Here is a 25,739-nt window from a genome sequence, read left to right on the forward strand (position 1 = left end):
AAATCCTCATATGACTTCTAGAGACGCCGAAAGATTCGGGAACTTCGAGCATTTGGGATTGTATAACGAGCTCCTAAATATAAGCACACTGACCTCGAGCCTTAATAGCTTTCACCGAAAATGCCACCGTGGCCGGGATTCCATACCGTGACCTGCGGGTGAGACCGAATGGCATGCACGTTTGCTATTTTGCGTAACTTCCCTTTGTATTGTCTGTTCTTCATTCTTCTCCTGCCCCGAGAGTGTAGACCTAATGAAAGTTTGTAAAGAGGGGTGGGCGCCGTCGACATATATACTGATGTGCTTGTCACGGCGCGTATAGGTCACGGCGCCGTGACCTATACGCGCCGTGACCTATACGCGCCGTGACGTATAGGTATACGTCACGGCGAGTATAGGTGCCGCCCCGCCCAAAGCTCGCCACCACCGTCTATGATCACACGACAACTGGCATGTGATGACAGTGAGGCATCCCCGAAGCGCTGTGCTATAGGAGGCAGCTTTGCAGCTGCTGTGCCAGTTGTCACTGGATCACAGACGGCGGTGACGAGCTTTGGACTGGGCTATAGCCTATGCTCGCCGCGACGTCGCTACAAGCGCTTCAGTATATCGACGGCACTTGTAATAGGAATATATAGGTATTAACCAATGCGGTTCCCACCCACACACTATATACGGCTATTCGCGACGGGCGAGTACTGATGACAAGTAGAGTCGTTAAGTGAATAAGGGTTGAGAGAATACAACTGGACGCCTTTTTTTCTAAATTTCAAATCCATCTCTTAAGCATTGTAATTAGCGGTATCAAAATACACATGAAAAGTTTGCCTCGTGTGTCAAGTTTAACAATGAACGGTTGTAAGGTCCGTGAAACCAGCCGTCGAGGTCGGGTGACTGGCCAGGCCTGAGGCCTGTTGAACGGAGGTCTGCTCAACAGCCGCGAATGAGAACTCAATAGATCCTGTAGAAATGTGAACAATTGTCCCGTATGCATAAATCGTTCTTGATAGCCTGATGCTCAAGTATACGCTGCTGATCAGTCGGGCGTGACACTTCTGCGGCACTGTCGTAGCCGACAATTCGGCACCGAGTTTATCGAAGGAGAACGTCGTGTTCGTTCCTGTGTGCGGGGAGGAGAGTGTGCCTTATTGGTCAACTTTGCTCTTGTAAACCGTGATTAGGGACAAACTGGAGAGGCTGTAACGGTATGCCTTCAAACCGGAGATAAGTTTCGAAGTTTGCGGCTGTTTGGGGACGCAGTTGATCGCACCATGTAGAGACGAAATTTCTGCTAGTGCGTTTTACGACGACCTTTGTTTTGTCGTATACAGACGCAATCAGGTAACGTGAATTAGCGCACGTGCCTTGCTAGCTCCAAGTAGGTGCAGACTCAATTCCTGAGGCAGCTCGATGCATGTTTTGCCTGTGAAATGTATACTGTTGTATACTTGCTGAAAATCAGTGTGTGATGTACAGATATTCCGGGATAAGCAGCTTTACCCGAATTTAGGCAGATGTCGCTGCATATGTGATAACTGCTGACTTCTCTCTAATATGTTATTAGAAATGAGCACCAAATGAGGATAAAGTTGAAAGCCATGTTGATAAAGAACTATATTGCAAGGAAAGCAGAATCATGTTATGTAAACTTGCCAGCAATATACTAAAGCGTGAAGCAATGTTTTATAGTGCAGTGTGCACTGCAGACTGCATTGCGGAAGAAAAGCGGTGTATTCTACAGACAATACAGGAAGCCGAATGTTACGTTGAAAGAAATTATTCAATAAAGAAGTCTCACTGTGCATGTGCAGAGTTTATTTTGCATTTTATGTGGGGTTTAACGTCCCCAAACCACCATATCATTATGAGAGACGCCGTGGTGGAGAGCTCCGGAAAATTTGACCACCTGGGGTTCTTTAACGTGCATCTAAATCTGAGCACACGGGCCTACATCACGTGCAGTGTTTGTTGAAGCTCAACAGGTGTGTATTATGCTTCAGTCTCAGTTAAAGGTTTCTTTGCTTACATGAGCGGTAGCAAAATACTCCTATCTGATGCTTCGCCATGAATCGATTCATGCTTAACAATTAAGTCTGTTCAATAAATCTCTCCAGCTTATATGTCATTCGAAAATCAGTGACTATAGATGTCACAATTCTTTGACTTACGATGAACATCAAGCTATCCGATACAAAAAGCAACTTGTCTTCTTGAAGGTACAGTCGGTCAAATCCTTAGCTATTGTGCAAGAGTGGCAGTTTTTAGGGCCGAAGCTCCTTAGGGTGTGGGTCGCTCCCTCCTCCGTCAGTATAGTACATAGTATGTATAAAGCTCTGGTTTATGAATTGCACACTAGATGGCGTTGTTTGTCTATATGTAAAATTGCATATAAGATAACTAGATGGTGGTAGGGTATTGTTATAGTTGATGATTAAAGTGGGGGGGGGGGGGTGTTCGGACGGATGTACGAATGGACTGACCGACAGATGTTGGTCTGTAGGTCGGTAGGTCCACCTGTCTGGCTGTCTGTCTTTCTGTCTGTCTGTCCGGACGGACAGAAGGACACTTTTCGTTACTGTCATTAACTCCATCGATTTTGTAATGTAATTTTTTTTCTGCGTATCTTTGCCATACGACTGAATAGTGTTTCAGTTGAATTAAGGACAAGTGTATGCCCAAAAAGCACTTGTTCACAAAGCAATTTTTGTAATTTAGTTTCATAATATGGGGCTGCCAGACAAAAAAGTGGTCGCTGCAAACAATAGCTAAAGCTTTGTCCGACTGTACATGGTAAAAGGCCAGGGAACGTTCTAATACTGTAGAAAAAAAAAGCTTGCTATTGTTTCGCCGGCATAATCAGCCTTAGGAATTATACCAAGAGCGTGTGCTAAGTTCACTTCGCTTGTTGCAAAGCATGCCAATAAATCACTGACCTAATAAAAGTACGAATCTGCCGTCGATATATAAGTTAGAACTATTCATATCGTGTCTAATGAAGAAAACGAGTATGCGCAAAAAAATAACGCTGTGCAGAAATTTCCCAGCTGGCCTCCACTGCTGGGCTATAAATATTGTACATAGTATTGACTCGTTATGTTGTATTTATTACGTATCGCAGTGTTTTAATAATCAAGAGCTTCTAAATTTACACTTCTTTCCTCCGCTAATATATAGATATTTTTCGATGAAACGACCAGCCTCCTTTTGTTTCACCAAAATAAGTTGATTCACTTTGCTAGGTAATTTACTGAACCAATAAGATTAGTACACGACCAGCCTCTTTGCGCAGGGCATTCGTGCTCACCATAAACGCAAATATGAACTCCATTTAAGAAAAGGTACCATGTAAGAAAATGAAAAAAAAAGAATATAAAACGGGTTGCGATGTTGAAAAGGAGCGCATTGCATCTCGGAGCCAGCTCGCCTCTCTTCGGCGCATCCTGGGAAAGGGCACAGTGCGCGCTTTCGACGAGCACGTGCGCGCGTTTGGCGACGATGAGGGAAAGCGAGCAAGCGGCGGCAGGCGGAGAGTTTCATAGCGCGAGGGAAACGGGGAGGAAGGGGAAGGGACGGAGGGAGTCGGGCGGTGCGGCGGCGGATGCACGAAACGAAGGCCGGCAGGCGCTCCCGTTGCGAGACGGGCTTGCACGGCGGCGCTGTTTTTCTCGGCGCTTTCTCGGTGGCGGGCCGGCCTCTTCGCCGCCTCTCTTCCCTCGCGAGGGCATCTTCTCTCCTCCCTACTTTTCTTGCGCTTCGCGCGCGTGGCGGGATCGTAACCCCACGCCCCCTTTCTCCCTAAAGATGGGGGAGCCGCGGCAGTGGAACGGCAAACGTGGCGCGATCTCTGAAGCCGGTGCGTGCTAGCAAGCGCGCCGGAGGATGCAGCAGTCTCAGCCGTCGGTGGTACCCGCGGCGGTGAAAGGATCTCCGCCTCTGCAGTCTTCGTCAATGCCAGCCGCTTCAGTGACGGCGCACAAGCCTTCCCGTTTCTCGCTGTACAGCATCGAGAGGCTGCTCGCCGGAGCGGCGGCACATGCGGCCACCACGCCGTCGTCCGTGGCCTCTTCCGTGCTGGACTTCAGCATCGCTCAGCACCCGTCGGCTCGGATAGGTGCGTGAACATGCACACTGACCTTCGCAACTCTCTTATCACCTTTGTATGGTCTTTTCGATCCCTACGCACTAATATTCGAGACCTTATGCATTGTCACCCCTAATGATGAGCCAAATTGTTGCTAGATTTGCGTACAGTGCGCTGCTTCAAAATCTTCCCACGTTTCCTTCCCTGACCGTTAACGAAGTTATTTCTGCGGGTCTCAGCCTCTGTCGTCACTAATATTTGAGACCTTATCTATTGTCACCCTTAACGATGAGCCAAATTGTCGCTAGATTTGCATACAGTGCACTGCTTCAAAATCTTCCCACGTTTCCTTCCCTGACCGTTAACGAAGTTATTTCTGTGGGTCTCCAGTAAAGTTTTTCCTTCATCCGGGACAAACTTTCACTTCTGCATGGTTTTCAGCTATCGAATTAGTTTATCAGTAGTTTCGTTTGCTGTCGCGTTAGTTTTTGTAAGCTAATCTTTGTGTATACGTTCGACTGTCTTTTACTGGCTCACAAAACAAGGACGCAGAACGTAAGAAAACAATTTGCTCTTTCTCTGACTTCTCATGTAACGCTACATTATACTTGAGGGTAGAGATACATCGTTGTTTTAGGATTGCGAAAGCAACGTTCTGTTCGAGACATTATCGTTAGCATCGCTTCGCTGTTAAGGGCATACGAAAGTAAATTCTCGCTTGATAAACAATTTTTCATTTTAGTTTATCATTCTGTTGGTCGTGTGATTCCTAATTTTGCAGGGCAAGAATTCGTGATAAGAGGCCGACATTTACCTCAACTATATAGCTTTTTGACTCCGCAAGATTACGTCGTGTACTACTGGTAAATGTAGATCTTTACAAAAAATATTACAATAATAATCACGAAATGCATCTTTCCACTCAGAAAAAGATTGACATTGCATGACAGAGGATGAACTTTCGACATGCTGATAGAGAAGTAGTGTCACACTTTCCCCTTATAATATGCACGTTTAAAAAGACTCAGTCCGAGAGAAGTACACATGACGGAGTACATATGAGTACCATGTGAGGCTAGGATGAACCAGCTGCGAATAACGATTACATGAAATTTCTTCAACGTGTAATGTCCTCTTATTTGCAGTCATATACCCCAATACCATACCGCCCATAGGGTGGGGTTCTTCACTTTAAGTATCATCATCATAATCACGCACATGCTCGGAAGCTCCTCACATCGGGATGAAAATCACCCTACGGCCGTATGTGTACACAAGCTGAATCAACTAAAGGAGCCTCCGATGCCACTTCAGGAAATAAGATGACAACACCTATTCACAAGAAAGCAGAGGTGCTTAATGCGCTCAGGAATTTGTCATGTTGCACATGAAGCTATAGACGTTGGTTCTTTCGCACGACTTATAACGGAAACGTTCAAAAAGATAGAAAATGAGCACCGCTACATGTGCGTAGTGGCGAGCGCTATAGTAACAGGTGGGTCGATCTGTTCAGACCTGCGATCGTGGTCTGCAACTGCTCCGCCTGAGTGTGTAATCTAATGCAAATGTAACCGGTACACATTACCGCACATCAGCAAACCAGTGTATAATTGAATAAAGGGAAGTGAAGGAGCGTAGTTCATTAATATTGTGGCACAACAGTGCAAACGACGCCATCAAAGACACAGCGCTGACTGTCAACTGATTTCTTAATCGGAAAGGCGGATATTATATAAGAAGGCGAACAATTATAAAAAAAAACCGCACGAGCGCTATCGAGTCACGCGACCGGCTGGAATATTTGTTAATTTTGATAAGGGTTTACAGAATGCGGCAAAAGCAGATATCGTGAACATAAAAACATAAATAAATGGCAAGAAAACAATGACATGGCGGTTGGTACGAAATTGACTGGAATTGCTAAAACCAGACATTCATAAATCAACAATAACCAGGGTGTAACGAAAAGGGTTTATGAGCAATTGACATCAAGGCTAGAAAAACTAATCACGAACAATAAAACGGTAAATAAAACAATAGAAGATAAGCTAAAGCATATGACAACAAACTTGGGGATCACAGTTGGAGCTCTGGGCATCTCATTTTTTTGTCAAAGAGTGATAGTGATGGCTGCTCCTCTTTTGTGCTGCTGCTCCCCTTTTGTGAATTATGTGTACCTCACAAATTTCGCGTGTACATGGATTCTAATATTTCTCTTTAGTTAAACCCCAATTTTTTGTTTTTGTTGATTTATGGATATCTGGTTTCGGCGTTTTCGATCAGTTTCGTACTGACCGCCATCTCATCGTCTTCTTGCCCCCGCCCCCACCCTTTTTTTGATCATGCTGACGTATGTGTTCATGATATCTGCATTTGCAAACTCTCATGAAAGTTGATAGAAATCCAGGCTGGCTAAATCACTCGATGGTATTCCTATACCATTTTTTGATAATTGTTCACCTTCCTATATATTCTCATGCTCATTCTTTATTTCTTTTGTAAAATGTCTATGCAATGGTAGGAGCCAGAAACGTTCTCTCTGCAGCCTTTCTAATAAAAAAAAATATAATAATCAGCACTGTGTCTTGTACAGTGTTCACCCCGTAATTTGCGCTGTTTTGCCACAAAATGGAAGTGAAGCTTCTCTCATAGTTTAGGTCTGTAAAGAAGCGCAATCTATTGCATGCATGCTTGCGGAGTGTATAATACATTTATGATACGATTTTTCAAGCTAAGAGCATCTTTAAAACTGGTAGCTTGAACGAAACCACAAAAATTGTCACTTCATATAAAATATTGCTGGCATATTTATCAAGACAGATCATGCCGTAGTGTGGCTTCATCTTAATGAAACCACATGACTGCACGAGGTGAATGTGGCGGTATAGTTAGGCAACAAAAAGGAAGCACGGACGCCTGATTGCGAAACTTTAACCATTTATGACGTTTGCCTTACGGTGTTCAGTAAGGTGACAGATAGGAGAAATGTTGGACGACGCTTCAGCTGCGCCTCAAGAGCAGAGCTTCGCTTCAAGAGCAGAGCTTCGCTTCGAGAGCAGAGCTTCACCTCAAGTGCAGAAGGTGATGGCGTAATCGAGCACCGCTTTCATCACCTTCTGAATTGGTAGCCTCTCGTCGCTTCTCGCTCGACCGTGCCACTAGCAAAGTAACATCTGTGCGGGTAGCACTGGCTGTTAAAAACTGTCTCATAAAGCCTACTGCGAGTTCAGTTGGGAAGTTCTCACCACGCCAGAATTGCCCCTTTTGCGAACCAGCCAGGTAACCCATATATGCGTCCATGATGCATCATGAAAAGGCACCCATCAGTTGCTCTCTTCATTGATGATTTTGCTGATAATACTGCGCGCTTTGTTATGGGTGAGTACTCACACCCCTCACTCGTGTTTTTTTTTTTCATTTCATTTGTTTTACCCTCAATCGCACATAGCTTTACAGAGGGGAGTGGGGTACAGAAAAAAAACTATTACCAAGAGCAAACATAGTAACATCACAATAATAAAAATTACAAAACATGAAAATTCGATGTTAGGCAGTACAATGAATGTACGTGTAAGTATCATCAGAATGGGGCAAACAGAGTACAAAAATATATATGTACAATATATGTTATTGCCACGCCCTGACGACCGGCACGATTCTATTCCTCTGCCACGCAACAACGCATGAGTTAGGGAGATTTTGACATTACACGTCATTCGTACAGAATACTTTTTTTTGGGGGGGGGGAAGCCGTTTTAAGCAATCGCGTGGTAGAAACAGCTGCTTGCCACGCCGGATGCCCGGGTTCGATTCCCGACGATGGAACCGAATGTTTTGTTGTTTATTTATTTGCATCTATGTAAAATTTTCGCTCATAAAAACACTGTTTTTTTTTTGCTCACAACCAACAATGCCGACGTTATTTCCTCAAAACGAGCTATTTTTACGCGATTATGTTAAAACACGTAGGGGTGTTAGATGGGGGAAAAAAATCAGTGTTTTTGTTTTTGTACACTGCACTGGAGGAAACACTTCGTGGACGAGAAAGGACCGTATATTCTGCAAGCAGCATATATATATATATATATATATATATATATATATATATATATATATATATATATATATATATATATATATATATATATATATATATATATATATATATATGCTGCTTGCAGTGCCATCAGCACTGCGATTACGCAGTGCATTCTGTCATATAATTTGACCAGTTATGGCAGCTTGTCTTGAAAACTTTTTTGTTTTATTTTTTCCGTGGGTCTTTTGATTAGCCCACTTCGTGTCTGCATGAGTGCTAAATATGATTGTCCTATACGCGGTGTAATCCAAATGATATATGCTATCGTTAGCCCTCTAATATCATCATTCTCTGTTTTCTTCTCTGCAGTTTCGTTTTGTGGATGACTTGCAGTCGCGCGTCAATCGATAAGAAGTTAGGGCACAATAGTCTTCACAAATACGCGCTAGTCCCATGGTTATTCTGAGCAATGCTTCTGTGGTATCAGTCTCCTTATGTTGGTCTTCCAGTACATTTTTTATAAAAAGAGCTACGATTCGTATACCGGGTTTCGAGCCAAGCCGTAAAAAGTAATCGCGCATGTAGCGACTGAACAATGTTACAATTTGGAAGACGACAGGCTTGTACAACCGTCTGTGGACTAACTATGATGCCGTATATCAAGCAAGACTATACACAAGACTGTCTATCTGACTATGACGTCGTGTTTGTGTGTTCCTCGCCTTCCGTTTCCTCTCTCTGTCTTTCTCTGTGCGCTGTAACTTTCAAACACCCCTCTCCATCTTTCCGGAATATGACAGCATACAGACTATTCCCAACTAGTTAATCTCTCTTTCATTTTACTCTCTCCCGTTTCGTGCCTTTATTTCCTCATCAAAGTTTAACGACTACAGGTTGTCAAAATACTTTATTTCCTGTGCCTCATGCCGTTTTTTTTTCTCTTCCTCCTTCTTGTATCAAAACAAACTTCTCAGCAAAAGAAATGTGCGAGAGGGATCAATCAATCAATCAATCAATCAATCAATCAATCAATTGGGCTTCTTTTTGTCCAGAGGCTGCGGGCCATTTCCCAGGAGCACTGAACGGCCGCTCAAAAGGCAGCACTGCAGCTTCCTCGGACAAGATCTCCACTCCATCGCTCTCCTACAATGGTGACAAGGGGCCGTCATCGTCTCTGCATCAACATCACCAGCAGCAACAGCAAGCGGCAGAAGACGGTGGACTGTCCGGTAAGCCTCGCAAGATCCGCCGGAGCCGCACCACGTTCACCACATTCCAGTTGCACCAGCTGGAGCGCGCTTTTGAGAAGACGCAGTATCCGGATGTGTTCACAAGGGAAGACCTGGCTCTGAGGCTGGACCTCAGCGAGGCCAGGGTACAGGTACGCTATGCTTCCCGGTCTTCTATCTGTGCGTGCGTGCGTGCGTGCGTGCGTGCGTGTGTGTGTGTGTGTGTGTGTGTGTGTGTGTGTGTGTGTGTGTGTGTGTGTGTGTGTGTAGGAGGGAGGGGGAGGGTAGGGAGACTGAGCAGTGCTGTATTGATAAACTGCACCAGATGCATAGGCTGATTCGGCTTGCGAATTTTTAACTGTGATTGGCGTGCACGTTTTTTGTCGACTATACATACTTGGGAATGACGTCGTGAATACTTGTTGAGTATTTCGTTTGCCTGTTTTGAATATTAATTTATTTACTCCCCTCCCCCTTCCTCCCCTTTACTGTCACCGTAACTTTCTGTATAAAGTCCAATCGCTAATATTGCCCCACACTTCGTGTGTTGGCGCGAGTAAAAAAACGCAACCGCGGGGAGGCTCTGCTGCAGCCACGTAGCCAAGCTCGTGGCTGAAGTGAAACAAGCCGTCCATCTCCGTTGTACGAAGGGTACACATGCGATAACATCAGCCTGCTGGTGAGCCCTGCATTCGATGGCTTCTCAAACAAACAGGAAGTGCCCCAGCCATTTTTCAGCCTTTCTGTATGAGGAAAGAGTTGATTGCTCAGGCAGCAACTACGAACTATACATTAGGGCGTGGTCACGAGATATGTCCACAGCCATGCTCTCAGTGAGTAGCTTATGTCGTGTTTCGAGTAATCACATCTAGCATAGCTCTTAGGTCCCTGAAGGTTCCGTATTTCCTTAAACCAGCCTTTTGTTGAGTTACGCGAGGTCGGACCCAGAAGAGTTAGCTGCTAGCCTTCGCGTGACATTCTAATTTGTTGCCATCGCATAACTTTACCCATGTGGCGAAACTACATATTTTTTTCGACCCTTTTTCCCCGTATTTTCCGATTCCGAATTTCCGATTACTCACTTCCTTATTCATTTTAATGCTGTTAGCATCGGAAGAGGAGTGGCACAAGATGGATCACATAAAACCTTAGTTGAAGCCGGGCTCAAGGTGCGGATCATGAAAGAGCAGGCGTGATTTAAAAAGTTTCACCGTGAACTGCTGAGGTGGCATCCGACTTGCGTAGGAACGGAGGAAAAAAAAATGGCGGGAATTCCAAGCTTCGCCTTTAATATCCTGTTCTTAGTACGTACTTCAAACACATAGTGCCTGAAATCTTTTCGAACTTGCTATGCACCCACTACGCGGCTTTGAGGGAATAGGCGCAGTAACGTGTGTGCATGCCTTTTGTAGTGCGTGACAGGTTTTAAACCACGATGTCATTATGACAATCACATGGACTGACACCCGATGGTAAAGTACGCGGGTACCACGCATATTACTGCAATATTTCGTGGTGTATTTCATTTTATTTTCATTTCATTTTATTTCCATAAATACCCGCGAGGGGGTATTAGATAAGGGATGGGTAAATATAAAGACAAAACATAGAAGCCAAAGATTTAACATAGAAATGCTTATTGATATTTCCTATGAACGATGACGGGCAGGGAATGGTTGCAATTTCACTTGGAAGGCCGTTCCAGTCTGGTGCGGTACGTGAAGCACGCATACAGGACTCGTTCGTTTGTAAAGCATGAAAGTTATTTTCACTGCAGTTCCAAGCAGAGGAAGTTATTTTCACGGTATTCACAAGCGGACGCGTGGTTGTGTGATAGAACATTCGCTTGTCATGCAAACGACCCGAGTTCGATCCCCACTATATCCCAGGATATTTTTATTATTTAATTTATTTGGATCGTTCGCGATTTTTGTCACGCACAAGATGACGATCTTTCGCTCACAATGAACGACGCCGATACCAGAATTTCTGCGAAACGAGCTTCTTTAACGCTATCGCGTTAAAGGTATAGCACGTGACCGTTAAAAACCGACGCACTTCAACGTATGAAGTTAAGTGAAAGAAGGCACAGATAATAGAAAAGTTATCACGCAGTGGCATGCGATAGCGCGGTGTCTTAGGCGTAACACAAGGTATAACCGATGACAAAAATTATGTTATGGGAAACTACGCACCAAAACGTACGATGTGACAACGAGGTGTGTTTCCGTAAGTGCATCGGATTAATTTTGACCACGTGGAATCAATTGTTTAATGTGCACGTAAATCTAAGGGCATTTTCTCCATTTTGAATTAGTTTTTTGCATTTCGCGCATATCGAAATACAGCTGCCGTGGCCTGCCCGAGATCCAACAGCAGCGCGACATCTTGTAGTCACTAAAATACAGCGGCACGTTAAACGAAAACAAAAAGAAGCAAACAAGAAAGGGCAAAGAAGCTGGCTTCCCTCGACTGCCTAATGAGCCATCCTATTTCACTGAAATAATACAGAGAGGGCTCCGAAAGAGCAAATGCCACTTGATGTACGGTACATTTATGCCCCTATATAGCACCTGTATATAGAGTCGCGAACGAATCAAGGAATAAGAGGATCGGCGTGTGCTGCAATATGCGATACTGCTGCGTAGACAGTGGGGAGTAGTAGCCTGTATTGGTTAGGCTGCGGCACTCACTGTGACATAGATGGTAAAGTGGCGCAATTTGTTTTTTGTTTTTTTTGCATCTCCAATGGCTCCAGAAAAGTACTGCCGCACATGGGATGGGGAAGTGGGTGCTTTCACGCCTCTTCTGATTGGCTAATGAAATCACTGCTGCGCACGCCGTGGCGACTCGTAAACGCGTTTTTCCCTGGGAGCAGCACGGCGGCAAAGCAAACACCCAGGGCGCCCTCTCTTTGACGGAAGAAGAGAGGGGAATACGGGGGGGCTCGCACGCAGGCGTCGGGACATTCGCAATAAGGCCCTTTTCCGGCAGCCCGTCATCATCGACCGATTCGAGCGGCGTCTCGTATTTGACCTGGCCGGAAATGACGTCACGCCCGGAAGCGCGACGCTAATGCACGCGCTGCTGCCACGCGGAAAAGCGCGCAGCACCCCCGGTGGCGGCTAGACCTTTTCCTCCTCTCTATGCGGCCCCGTCCGGGTTCTCTCACGACCCAACTCGCCTTTTAACACCCCTTTCACACCCTCTCCATGAACTCTCACCCTTTCACCTTCGTTCATTTTGTCAACGCCTATGCGAGAATGCTGTGACACCCAACGCGCCGCACCCTATGTGCGCCCTCACTTTATTATTATTTTTTCCCCTCTCGACTTCCAACTCTCTCCTACCTCCACTTCACTTACCTCTCTCGCCTCTCAGAAACTCATTTTGAGCGGACTTACTTAGCGGCCAAACTAAATTAGGGTGCCAACAGCTTCACCTACTCTTCGCTCTCGACCAATAAGCCGCTGCCTCCGCTCGTCAACCTTCTTTCTTTTTTTTCTTTCTTTCTTGAAATGACTGTTGTTGTGAAAAACGAGGAGTGGGAGAGAGAGGGATGACGTCGCTTATTGACCCACCTCAAGAATTATGGCTCTACACTGCACAGGCGACTAGGTTCATAGATCCGTCATCAACCTCGTAATAAGGGACACCTTTCTTTTTTTTTCTCTTTCTCTGCATCCTTATTTCCGTCGCTTGTCGGAAGCTCATCGCACTTTTGTGAACTCGCGCCATGTCCTTGCGAATATCCCTTGATGCACATTACTCGTCCTGTCTACATTAAGCGTCCAGCGGAAGAGGAGGAGCGGATGGGTGACGCTCTATTCAGTATATAGCACTTATCTGCCCGCACTCATTCAGCGTTTCACTTGTTCCTGTACTCTCGTAACGCAGTTTCCCTAAGAGACATACCGCCTCTAAGCTCTATCCCGAGAACTGTATAAACACATCTATAGAAGAGAAAGCAAACAAAAAAAGTATTCACTCCCGGAGAAAAGAATAATAATAATAAAGAAATCACGATGGCGCACGAGCTGCTTATGAACACTTAATTTGCGTCCTTCATCCTGCAGAGAAGAGCAATGCGCAGGGGCAGTAGAAAAAGAGAGGGGTGTATGTGTGCACCGGCCTCTTATTAAGCGAGACACCCAGGGCAAATGGCGATTAGTTAACGTCTTTTTCGAGGCGTTCGCGGGAGACACGGAGGGCGCTGAAAGGCGCTAAGTGGCTATTCGCCTGCAATAACGTTTTCTCGGGGGAGGGGGAGGGGGGTTCTACTGCCGCGTTGCTTCATTGGCGGCACTTAGCCTTGTTCCAGCGTGCCCCCCCCCTTCTATCGTCTCCCTCGACCAGTACAGTGTCATCTTCCCTTTTGTCGTCTGCTTTTATCGTCTGCTCTTTTGTCTTCCAAAGCTTTGCTTCGTTCCCGCGCCTCTTTCCTTACATCCCCAAGCTGCCCTCTTCTTCTTGAGCGGACATGTAAACCGTTTATAGCCTTTTCTTTCTGCTCGGGTCCTTTTCTGCGTCGCCTATAGTTTCTTTTTCAGCAACAAGGGTTACTTACCTTGTTGCCTTTGTCTCTGCAGCTTCTTCCCCCTGCGTAGCTAGAAGCAGCCTTTAATCGATGGAGGCGTCACGGTTCCCTTTGTGTTATCCCGCTCACTTTCGGTTAGTCTTTCTTCGCTCTTCTCGCCGACTAGCTCTGCTCCGCTGCTTGATTCTTTATCTTCGATGCTCGCTCTTTCGTTTTTATCGCTTGTGAGTTTTTATCTCCAGCACGATGTACCCGGACCTTGTTTCTGGTGATTAACTGCCATGAAGAGAGAAATTCCTGCGGCTCGGTCGTCGAGGCTTCTGTGGTGATTTCTTTTTTTGGGGGGGGGGGGGGGGAAGAGAAAAGACAGAATGAGAATAATGAGGAAAAAAAGTGGGAACACCATTAAAAAATGAAGGCCAAGTAACGGGATTGTTTTATTAATAAGATGAACTCGGCGCTCGGCCTCTGAAAGGCGGGCTCGTTTTATTAAACATGGCGACCATGAAAGCTTTGCCGAGATAAAGCGCGCCCTCGCGGGGGGAATAGAATTTGCGTTTAATAATGGCGGAGATGTCCCGAAACTTACATTTTCCATTTTACTTTCTGTCGCTCCTCCATTTTGCGAAGATTAGCTAAGAATTCGGCATAATCGATTCATTTTGCGCGCTAATCGTCTTCGTTGAAACAGTCGATTGGCAAGAAAACGTGTTTATGTTTTTTCTTCATGTAAGCGCATGTTTTTTTCTTATCTTGTAAAGCTATATCCACTGATATTGCAAGCTTTAAAACTTACATATACAATGTGCAAAATAATAATTGATTTCATTGATGTAATTTTTCCCGTTCGATACTCAAATGGGATTGTCGATTGCGTTGTTATGCCTTCTTTTCTTTTTTTGTGAAACTTTATTTTCGGCGTTTCTTCTTTACCGGTGAAGGCTGAGTGTTGTTAGGCAACGTTATTCTCTATCTACATAAGTGGCAATCGTAAGATGCTATTGAACATGACTTTGCTCTGTAGATTATGCGTAGTTCTTCAGCAGCGTTAGAAGCGGCAAAGTCTGTTTGTTTTGCCGAATCGGACGCACCGTGTTGCGAACGACGGGCCGATCCCGCCGAAGCCACCACTGTTGCGAAAGACGGCGACGCCGACCCGGTCCCACAGGCGCCACTGCTTTCAACTCCGCCGGGAAGGTCACCAGCCGTTTGGTAGCGTATGTTTCTCAGCTCGCGACTGCTTCTGCGCAGAGCTGATAAGACGAGCGGACGAGACGACGGTGAGTTAAGCAAGGTTTATGTACAGCATATATACAGAGGCGTTACAATTTCGGCACTGGGGCCGACAGAGACTCGAAGAGCCGAGCTCTCCTCTCTAACACATCGGTCAGCTTTCCGCCTAAAACCGCCGACTCACACACATGTCGGCTCTCCGACACGGGGCCTCCTCTCACTCACATAGGACCACCGATCGCGACGCGCCGCAGGGCTTCTTTTATTTACACCGGGTCCAACCAAAAAGTCCAATCAGAAGCGCCGCTGGTCGCCAGGGCAGATTCCTCCAATGGGGGGTCGCCGCGCCATGCGTCAGACCACCAGACACGAGAACGCCGGCTCGCTGTCACGTGCGGAGCTGACTCAATGCACGTGGGCCAGAGACGCGCCGCGCGTGTTTACGCTGTTCGCGCCAGGCAGACTGCGGGCTGGCCTTGACCCAGATTGCCTTTTTCAGAGGCACGGACGTTTGACGAGGACTCGCTGGCATAACAGCACCCCCGCCGCCAGACAATGCACCGGAAAGACGAGCTTCTTCCACGGGGCTCGGATGTCAGGTGCGCTCGTTCGCCAGGTCCCTCCAGGTTCGCCTCCAGGGCCATGGGGAGAATACAGCTCCAGACTGTTCCGGGAATACAGCCCATTCTTGACGACGGATCCCAGCTCCACTGGCTTGTCGCCACAACTTGCTGGCCAACTTCGCTCGTCTCTTCTGACCATCTTCGGTTTCAGCACTTGTCGATGGTTCTGCAACTTGCCAAGAACGGATCGACAACAAACAACACACGACACAAGCAAGTGCCCTCGGTCACCCGACAGAACACCAGACAAAGTATAGTACAACATATACCTATCTACGTGTCTATCGGAATTTTGTTCCCTCTACATCAAGAGGCACATGTGGGACACAAGACTCTTAAAATGACAACTCAATTTTTTTTTACCACGTACAAGAACGTAACGAATTAGAATACAACATACAATTGGCTCCTTGAGCTCACTCTGGACGAGAGCGCTCAGCTAAGGTCGTGATGAGGTCAAAATTTTGCCCCGAATCGCCAGCGAGAAACCGAAAGGTTGAGAAGTTACTAGCTGGAACGCACTGCTCAATGCACCTGCATTAGCGTTTACCTTTCCTTTATTTTTTTTTTATAGCAAACGTCAAAGTTCCGCTGTGGAGCAACATGCTCCATCTCAGTAACCGGCCACTTTTAGGCGACGATACCTATGCGGCACCAAGAGCGGCTCACACTTTCGACGTTGCACAGGGGAACAACGATACGGTTTGCTAGGGATTGGCTCCTTACAAGTTAGCTCTATATCGTGTTCGGTAACCGTCGTGTCTCCGGGACGGTCCGACAACACGTATCCAAACTCGGAAACAATCCCTTTCAGGTCCTCCTCCTGGACTTCACTTAACCTAGGCTCTAGGTTCAACTTCTCCAAGATTACCTCCGATCCCCTTTCGATTACATCACTAGTGGTCAAAATTTTTGCTCCTTCCTCGGAAACACTCAACAGCTGATTTACGACCGCTTTCAAGTTACTGTGATAAATTTTGTTCGGCCGCCTTCCTAATTTCTCTTCACAATTGGTATCAGAAAGCTTCGATACTACTTTTGCGGGCCCTTCCGAATCAACCTCAAGCTTGTTCCTTTTGGACGGCTGCAGCAGCATTACCTGATTCCCTACTTCAAAAGCACGCTTCTTCACCGATTCCTCGTAGTGCTCCTTCGACAGCACTTTTGCCGCGTTTTTCTGGCTTTCCACTAGCGCTTCAATTTGGCTTTCCGATAGCGCTTCAGTCGAGAGATCCTCACGCTGCTCTCGAATGAGCGTCTCTCGATCAACTCTCGGCAGCTCGCTCCAACTTTCCGCTACAGGCGAGAGCGTTGCAACCCTCTCGCTCTGACTCAATGGCGCCATGTCGTCTCCCCCTACCGCGCCGGCCGCGCCGGCCGCGCCGACAGCTTCCGCGACGGGCCGCTCGCGTGACTGCTCACATGACTCATGCGGAAAATTTCCTTTCTGGGGTTCCGTCGACCCGCCGACAAGGTCACTTGAGAGTTCACTGCATTGAACCAGATCAAGCTGCCGCGATAGCTTCCGCGCTTGCGATCGCGTGAGAGCCATGCACGCCAGGTTGGGGAAGAACGATTTGCCCTGCTCTTTGAGAAGCTGCTCCGAGTTGTTGGAGAAAAGATAAGGAAAACGATCGTTTAGCGCGGCAGACACAGCCGCTTCGGTGCAAAGCTTACCGAACGGGCCTTCAATGACAACGGTGGCGATTGGTAAGCGAACACTCTGCTCCTCGGCGACTTGCCTGATCCACGCGCATTCTCCTGTTAAGTCATCCGGAGACACCAATGAAGGATGGACAACGTCCATGGTTGCCGCTGAGTCTCTAAGCGCTCGGCACGTTTTCTGATTTACTTTAATTTCTTGGAGATACGGCTCCAACAACCGCATGTTTTTTTCTGATTCTCGGATTGTTGCGAAGGCAAATTTTTCCGGACAGTTTCTCGCGATATGCCCTTCCTTTTTACAGTTGTAGCAGATTAGCGGCTTCCGTTTGTTTTCCGATTCAAATTCCTGTGTGGTAGAAACCTCACTCGATTTCTCCGCTTCTGTTTTCCCTTCCCCTACAGTGTCCATCGTAAGAGACGGGTCCCTTTTGAAATTACGGTGCGGAGCAGGTTTCCGTTGATCAGGTTTCTTTGAAAAGCCCTCTTTTCTTTCATACTTTTCAACGCGCACTGCCCTGCTGTGCAACTTTCGGCGAGTATAATACTCCTCAGCTAACTCTGCTGCCTTGTTTAGCTGTATTTCCCCAAGTCTGTCCTGCAGCCAAAGTCTGACATTATCCTCGATGCAGCGGTAGAATTGCTCCAATGCAACGCATTCCACCACTTTATCGCGGTCGTCATAAACACCTTCGCCCTTGAGCCATTCGATTAAATCGGCTTTAAGACGAAACGCGAAGTCAACGTGTGACTCATTCCCCTTTTCAGCATACCGGAACCTTTGCCTGAAAGCCTCGGGTGACAATTTATAACGTCTCAAGAGCACTTCCTTAACGTCGTCATAGCTCTCAAACGCTTCCCTCGACAAGCAAGTTATCGCGTCGGACACTTCGCCGGGAAGAAGAGCTATCAGGTTCTGCGCCCAAAGAGACCGCTCCAAAGCGTTTCGCTCACAGACGTGTTCAAACTTGACGAGATATTTCGCCATGTCCTCGCCTACTACAAACGGTGGCAGTTGGTCCCGAATTCTAAAACTGCTGACCTGAATCGTCGGAGAAGCTACGCTAGGCGCCTGCGAACACTGTAGGATTGCCAATTCTAGTCGTTTCATCTCAAGGCGCTCCTGTCTCTCGGCCTCCTCGCGACGTTCGCGCCTTTCAGCTTCTTCACGTTCGCGAGCTTCGCGCCTTTCAGCTTCTTCGCGAGCTTCGCGCCTTTCAGCTTCTTCACGTTCGCGAGCTTCGCGCCTTTCAGCTTCTTCGCGAGCTTCTACTTCTCGCCTTTCAGCCTCCTCACGGCGTGCTTCAATATCCACCCAGGCCTCATCGACTTCCTCAGCCGACACTCCCTCATCCTTCATGATCTCAAGGATCGCTTGCTTTCGTATCGCACGGCCTAAAGTAATGCCGAGTTCCTCACAAATTTCGATGAGTTCCTTCACTTTAAGGTTCTCCATCGTTCACACTAGCCTCTTGCTGTTTGCCCCTGTTAACAATTTACTTGCCGTACCCACTATAAGCCTACTAGCAAGACGCGCAAGCAATTTTTCACACTCCCATGTTTACCCCCTCCGCATTAACTTTGGTTTCAAAGCACTTCGACTTTGCTTGAAACGATCAAAGCTCACCACAATGCTTCACACAGCCCTTCTCTAAACTACTACAACCTGAGCTAGAGTAGTCTGGTGAACTGAGGGGAAAACATCAGGCACTCACCGCATCGATGTCGCTGACGCCGGCCGATCCCGCAGCTGCCAACCACTGTTGCGAACGACGGGCCGATCCCGCCGAAGCCACCACTGTTGCGAAAGACGGCGACGCCGACCCGGTCCCACAGGCGCCACTGCTTTCAACTCCGCCGGGAAGGTCACCAGCCGTTTGGTAGCGTATGTTTCTCAGCTCGCGACTGCTTCTGCGCAGAGCTGATAAGACGAGCGGACGAGACGACGGTGAGTTAATCAAGGTTTATGTACAGCATATATACAGAGGCGTTACAATTTCGGCACTGGGGCCGACAGAGACTCGAAGAGCCGAGCTCTCCTCTCTAACACATCGGTCAGCTTTCCGCCTAAAACCGCCGACTCACACACATGTCGGCTCTCCGACACGGGGCCTCCTCTCACTCACATAGGACCACCGATCGCGACGCGCCGCAGGGCTTCTTTTATTTACACCGGGTCCAACCAAAAAGTCCAATCAGAAGCGCCGCTGGTCGCCAGGGCAGATTCCTCCAATGGGGGGTCGCCGCGCCATGCGTCAGACCACCAGACACGAGAACGCCGGCTCGCTGTCACGTGCGGAGCTGACTCAATGCACGTGGGCCAGAGACGCGCCGCGCGTGTTTACGCCGTTCGCGCCAGGCAGACTGCGGGCTGGCCTTGACCCAGATTGCCTTTTTCAGAGGCACGGACGTTTGACGAGGACTCGCTGGCATAACAACCGTCAGTGCTATGCGCAGCTGCCTTGGCGGCTAATCAAAGATACACCTTGTTGTACCTTCTGCTGCTGGTACAGGTATGGCTATACATAAAGAGTAGGCTAGCGTGCTATATACATAAGCTTAAACGTTTGTGAGCTAGTGTGCGTATATATGGTGTGGTCTGAGTTGTAAACATCCGGACGATGCATTTGCGATAACAGCGCAACAAAAACGTATGCTAGATTGAGAAACACCGTGCTGTAGGAAATTTACATACATATCTACGGAGATAGTATAGCGGAAAACTGCTGAAGCCTTTATTATACACAAGTCAGGTGACGTATGTGTTGCAAGGCCATGCATATATATGCTGCGCTAAGCGTAATTAAACCGAGTACTTCAATACGCATGCGTATATACTCGTAGATGTTTGTGAAATTTAACCTTTGTGTGGCGTCATCTGAAGGTATTCTTTTGCTATGGGCAAAGCCGAATTCCCTCACCGCTTCATGGTATATGCGTGGTACCCAACCAAGATAGTGTTTCATGGAATGTCTGTTTGCCGCATCATTGCACTTGCATGCAGTACTCATGTGCATTGGACGTTATATACGAACGGGAGGCTGACTTTTATAAAAGAATGTTTTTGAACGCAAACCATATAGTGGTCTTGTGAAGCAATGGCGGCACCAATGCGACTGACACTTGACAAATTGTATTGATGCGACAGCTTAAAGAAGTCGTTTCGCAAAATAAAAATATAAAAAAATTCGGTGACGTCTTTGTTTGTGAGCGAGAAAGCAGCGTAGACCTTGAGCGAAAATTCGAGATTGGTGCAAATAAAGATAGGAACCAGAGAGCGTTTGCACATGGGCTATCTTTGCGCCACAGTTTAGGTATCCACCGAGAAGCGAAGGCCGCCTAAGCGACCCTGAAGATGTGTTTGCGCGTGTTCATGCTTGTGTAAGTGCGTGCGTGTACACGAGTGCGTGCGGATATTGCTATATCACCTTCAGCTCTTTCAACACAATCTTCGACTAGTTGTATAACTATAGGCCTATATGTTTCGTGTCCGTGTTAAGAACGGTTCCTATATAGAGGAAAGGAGAATCTCCGTTAACATTGTTGCATCCTTCTTCTGTTCATAAATTTCTACTTCCTGGCCCAAAGCATGGTGAGAAACGACACTGACCTTACATTACTTGCCTGACATTTACATTTCTCTTTATATTAGGGGTGAAACACCTTAGGGTCTGTAGAGATGCTCGTTGTCCGGCACACCATATGCAAGGTACCAACAATACGTCATGACGATGATGGCGATGAAGAATGAGCGCGTTCCAGACCACACGTTCTCTTTCTTCCATGTGTGAAAACAATCGTGAAAGCGCTCCCGCACACTAGAGGTGAAACGGCAACGTCGACAACGTACAAGCTGCTACTGCGGAGGTGAGAGCACGGCATGCGGTGGCTCAACGTCTACGCAGACAGCGAGCTATACCTCGGAGGCGAGAGCTCGGGAAGCAGCGACAATAACGTGCTACCCTGAAGGTTAGGATGCGTGTAACGGTGGATCAATGGCAAAAACACGTTGTGTTCACTGTACGCACGCGTTGCCACTCATTTACATGTGCGAGTGGGTTATGTCATGGGTGATATAGTCTGTAAGAATGATCCCCAGTGCTTCACCGACTCGTCATAATTCACTTCGGTGGAATGCGTAGACTTTCTCTCTATTTTACCCCATTATACCCGTCCCCATGTGGATGGCAGCAGACTTGACGAAGTGGTGGTTGGTGGTAGTGGTTAGAAGAGGAAGAAGGCGCCAAATTTCGGCAGCCTGGTATAGAGAGAACGGTGCAATGCCTAGGACGAAGTTTAGTTGATATCCCTGCCTTTTGTGTATTCCTTCTTTCCCCCTTTCTGTCTCTTCTTATAGGCATTTTTTTCTTCTCTCATTAACCATTTGCTCATTCTGGTGCCACAGGTCTGGTTCCAAAACAGGCGCGCCAAGTGGCGCAAGCGGGAAAAGGCCATGGGCAGGGACAGCCCGCCACCGATGGCGTCTTCGTCCTGCGGCGTGGCGTCCTCGATGGCGTCGGACCGCGGCTTGGGGCCCTTCCTGCAGGCAGCGTGTGGCGCCGCTCGAGCCGAGCTGTTCGCCACGGGGCCCTTTGGTGTAGCCGAGCCCTTTTGGGGCGCCCCCTCGGCCGCGCTGGTCGCGCCCGCCTGGCCCAAGCTGTACGGGGTCAGTTGCCCACATTTTTTTGCTTTTGGAGTATGTGCATAGTCAACGTAATAGTACATGTCACGTGCCTGAAATAGATGACGGACGAAGCTAGCAGTTGGAGTTTCAGTATCTTGCCTTTGCGCCAGAACGACGGCAGCGTGATATACGTAACATCACAGGTCGGCAAACAATGTAGAACTTACTCAGACTCATTCGTGAAATAAGTTTTGCCCTCGTGACTCAATCGGACTCGCATTCACTAGAAATTTACTCAACCGGACTCATTCGGACGCAGATTCAATAAAAAAGTTTTCCCAGCAGGACTCGCTCGGGCTCAGACTGAACAAAATTATACTCACCCGGACTCACCAAGACTCCCGGCTCGACCTGAGTCTGAGTATGTGTGAGCCGACTCAGGAGTTCGTTAGCGCAAGATTGGCGTCATTGGACCATGGTGTCAATGCCCTTGAACACCAATACCTCGCATAATCAATGTTGTACTTGGCGCCTTTTGATCTGGTACCTTCAAACATGAGATATGAGTGGTTGGAATACTGTGACGACATTTTCATTGAAAGAGATGGCTCGCATGAGATAATCTTCTAATCAAGAATTTCGCGCAAAGAGTCTCCGGGAGTGGGTGTGAGAAGGTCACGGCACCACCTTCCCCCTTCCGCCGTAAGTCATGCCTCTGATTAAAAAATGTTGAGCTGGCATATGAACGCTGGTGCAATAAAGTATGTTTCAGTCGGCGCAAATATAAATGAGAGCCTATGTAAGGGGGATGAAAATGCTGTAGTTGAGTCAACGGTAACGTGACATAATATAAAGGCGCGACGACCCGCTTGACAAGACTCAACGAGACAGAACATCAACATGAGCATCTGTTGCATCAAAGGGCTGTACAAACATTATAGTATGCTTATCTTGGGGTATATTTATTTCTTTCTTTCTTTCTTTCTTTCTTTCTTTCTTTCTTTCTTTCTTTCTTTCTTTCTTTCTTTCTTTCTTTCTTTCTTTCTTTCTTTCTTTCTTTCTTTACAGACATCGTCAGATAATGTAGCCTGCTAAGCTTTCTCATACGTTTTTTATTCCTCCTCCTTTAAATTTCTCGAATAGTTTCATCACCGGCTTAAGTTTCAATTTGAAGTGTAGCACAACAACTGACAAACATATTAATTATTAAAGTAAGATATTGTTACGCTGTAGCTCCACGTTTGAATGCTGCCGCAGCAAGCATGTATTATCAGAAAACAAGGGCACATTCATGCTGTTATGAAACCCTCACAATAATATTGTGCTTTGATAAATATGACGTAGAATGGTTATTGATTGTAGCAAATTAAATTCGTTCTCTATGGACGCTAAGTATAGCACCAACTATTAATTATGAACGTCAGAGTATGTGGTAGTCGTGAAATATGGTGTAGAATTTTCGCTCTTGTGTCTTACTACGGTCAGTTAGTTATATAGTTGTAGAAAACTTGGTCACTGTATCGAGATTGAATTGATAGAATGTTGGTATTATAACAGCGAACAGTCAACAGCAGCTGTCATTGATCATTGTGAAACCACTATTAGGCAATTCTAGAAAATAATGAAAGTTTTGTGAACGTTATAGCTGGCACTTTTGAGCTGGTGATGTGTACACATAGCCAAACTGATCGCAGTACATGCTGCCCGCCCTGCTGCCTGCCCCACCTTGTACTTCGACCTCTGTTCTGGACCTCGGCTTCAAGAAGACGACGACGGCGCACGCGAGGCTGCAGGTGCCTTCGCAGCCGGTGACCTCGCCTCCCACATCGTCACCCGGACTCGATCTCCTCAGGGTCAAGGCGCGCGAGCACGCCGCCAGGAAGGTGGGCTCGGGGTCGCCCAAGTCCGCCTCACCCATTGCAGATCGGACCGAGCCATCTTGACTGAGCTTGCCAGTACATCCGTCTAATGACGGCACTCGTCGCTTCATCCTGTCTCCGTGTCCTCCGAGGTTGATGTGACGTCACAGTGCACACACAGCGTGTGCGTCGGCTTGTGGAGTCAAGGTTAGGTTCGAAAATTTAAGAAACCGACTTCTTCTTCTACGACAACATTACGACGCTTGAGAGTCACAAGAAAGTACTACTTTGTTTTGACTGTCTTTTTTTTTCTTCGAACAGCGGAGCTGTTCTATGGCTGGGTGTGGATGAGTGTTAGCGTCACGTGTCGCTCTCTGGTTCTCAGATACGCCGATAGATGGCATAACTGCTGTTGTCCCGAATGAAGCACAGTGAAACGTGGGTGTGCAGCTCGAGCATGGATATGGCCGGAAGTCACAATAGCAGCTGTTGGTGTGGCAGAGGCTGCCACACGCCCTTTCCCGTGCTTCTCTACCCTTCAAATAACGTAGTCACAGACACCCACACACAATATCGCTGTACATCACAGGAAACCACGAAGGAAACACATAAGACCCACACCGCTGTTTCTGCAGAGAGATGTAGAGAAAAGGGGCACAAGAAAGACCAGGAGGTTAACGCATGCAGTGTCCGATAAGTTACACTGCACTTTATAAAGGAGAAGAGAAAAGTTACAGTATACATTTCTCACTGAACGAATTTAGAATAATTTTCTTCGGTATCACACGGAATGACCTAAAAGGGCGCACGTGCGAGCAATATTTTGTACGAACTTGTCATTTTTAAGCAGCGCTACAAGAACACATTTACCAGAAGACACAAGAGACACAAGATTATTCATAAAGAAGGGGTAGCGATAGCGCAAATGTGAACTTTAGAGGGGCTTCTTTCATTGCTTCATCGTGGAGTTATTCGTCATATATAGTATATGGACGCCACCTCTGGAGCCACCGGTATTCGCGTACGTTGTTATTGTTAAAAGTACTACCTGTTTCATTTGTTGTTTTTTCTCTCCTTATAAGGCAACAGTGGCGGACGTCACACTTGGCTCTGGCAAACGTGCAGGATTATTGCAGGCCAGAGGCTTTGTCACCCCATACATTCCGTCTCTTTCATCGCGACTTATTGCTTATGCATAGAAGCTACATCTAAAGGCAACACGAAGGCACTTCGACTGGCCATAGAAACAATTGTATACTTGATACTATACCAAAGGAGCAGCATAATAAAAGAAAGCTGTTGCAGTGAAGGTTGTCTTTGTATCATTGTTAGAGTCGCGAGGCATGGAAAGCAGACCAGAGATTCTACAAGCAATATGGCCTGTTTCACTTCTTGCGAAGAAAGTATCTTCGTCTTACTCTCTCCTTACCAAGTAACTCCTTTAAAATACGGGGGAGGAACTAGGAAACGGACTGGGGACGTCAAGGTAATGTACGTCCCTCACACTTGGGCTCTTTACATTTGGCGCACAAGTTTGGCGCACATTTGTATAACTTGATTCATCACCAAGCCAACAGTAGGCTTTAGCCTTCATGTGTTACAGTTGCAAGGGAGTTTAATAGGGACGCCAGGATAGGCAGACAGCTGGTACGGACCCAAATGCGCGAGCAGTCCTGCGTCTACAGCTCGTGCACACGCTCGCGCTTCGCACTCAGAGATGGTCCCACTAGTCATTGCCTTGCGAATTCCCCACTACAATACCCCGACGACGAAGACTAGCCATCCTGGCGGCTGAAGGCGATGAGAGAACAGGAGGGTCGCAACAGGGCTTGAGGCGACTGACGTGGACCGT

At 47.1% G+C, this 25,739-nt stretch overlaps 1 protein-coding gene across 1 annotated transcript; it reads left to right on the plus strand.

Annotated features, from left to right (window-relative positions):
• The first annotated feature begins 3,879 nt into the window (after positions 1–3,879).
• LOC119165362 (uncharacterized) lies at positions 3,880–25,195 on the plus strand. The gene is made up of 4 exons (XM_037417544.2): positions 3,880–4,111; positions 9,173–9,501; positions 21,810–22,070; positions 23,723–25,195. The coding sequence occupies exons 1-4, from the start codon at positions 3,880–3,882 to the stop codon at positions 23,969–23,971; spliced, it is 1,071 nt and encodes a 356-aa protein (XP_037273441.2). The 3' UTR covers positions 23,972–25,195.
• The last annotated feature ends 544 nt before the right edge of the window (positions 25,196–25,739 follow it).

This window comes from Rhipicephalus microplus, chromosome 1, assembly GCF_043290135.1.
Source record: "Rhipicephalus microplus isolate Deutch F79 chromosome 1, USDA_Rmic, whole genome shotgun sequence".
NCBI lineage: Eukaryota > Metazoa > Arthropoda > Arachnida > Ixodida > Ixodidae > Rhipicephalus > Rhipicephalus microplus.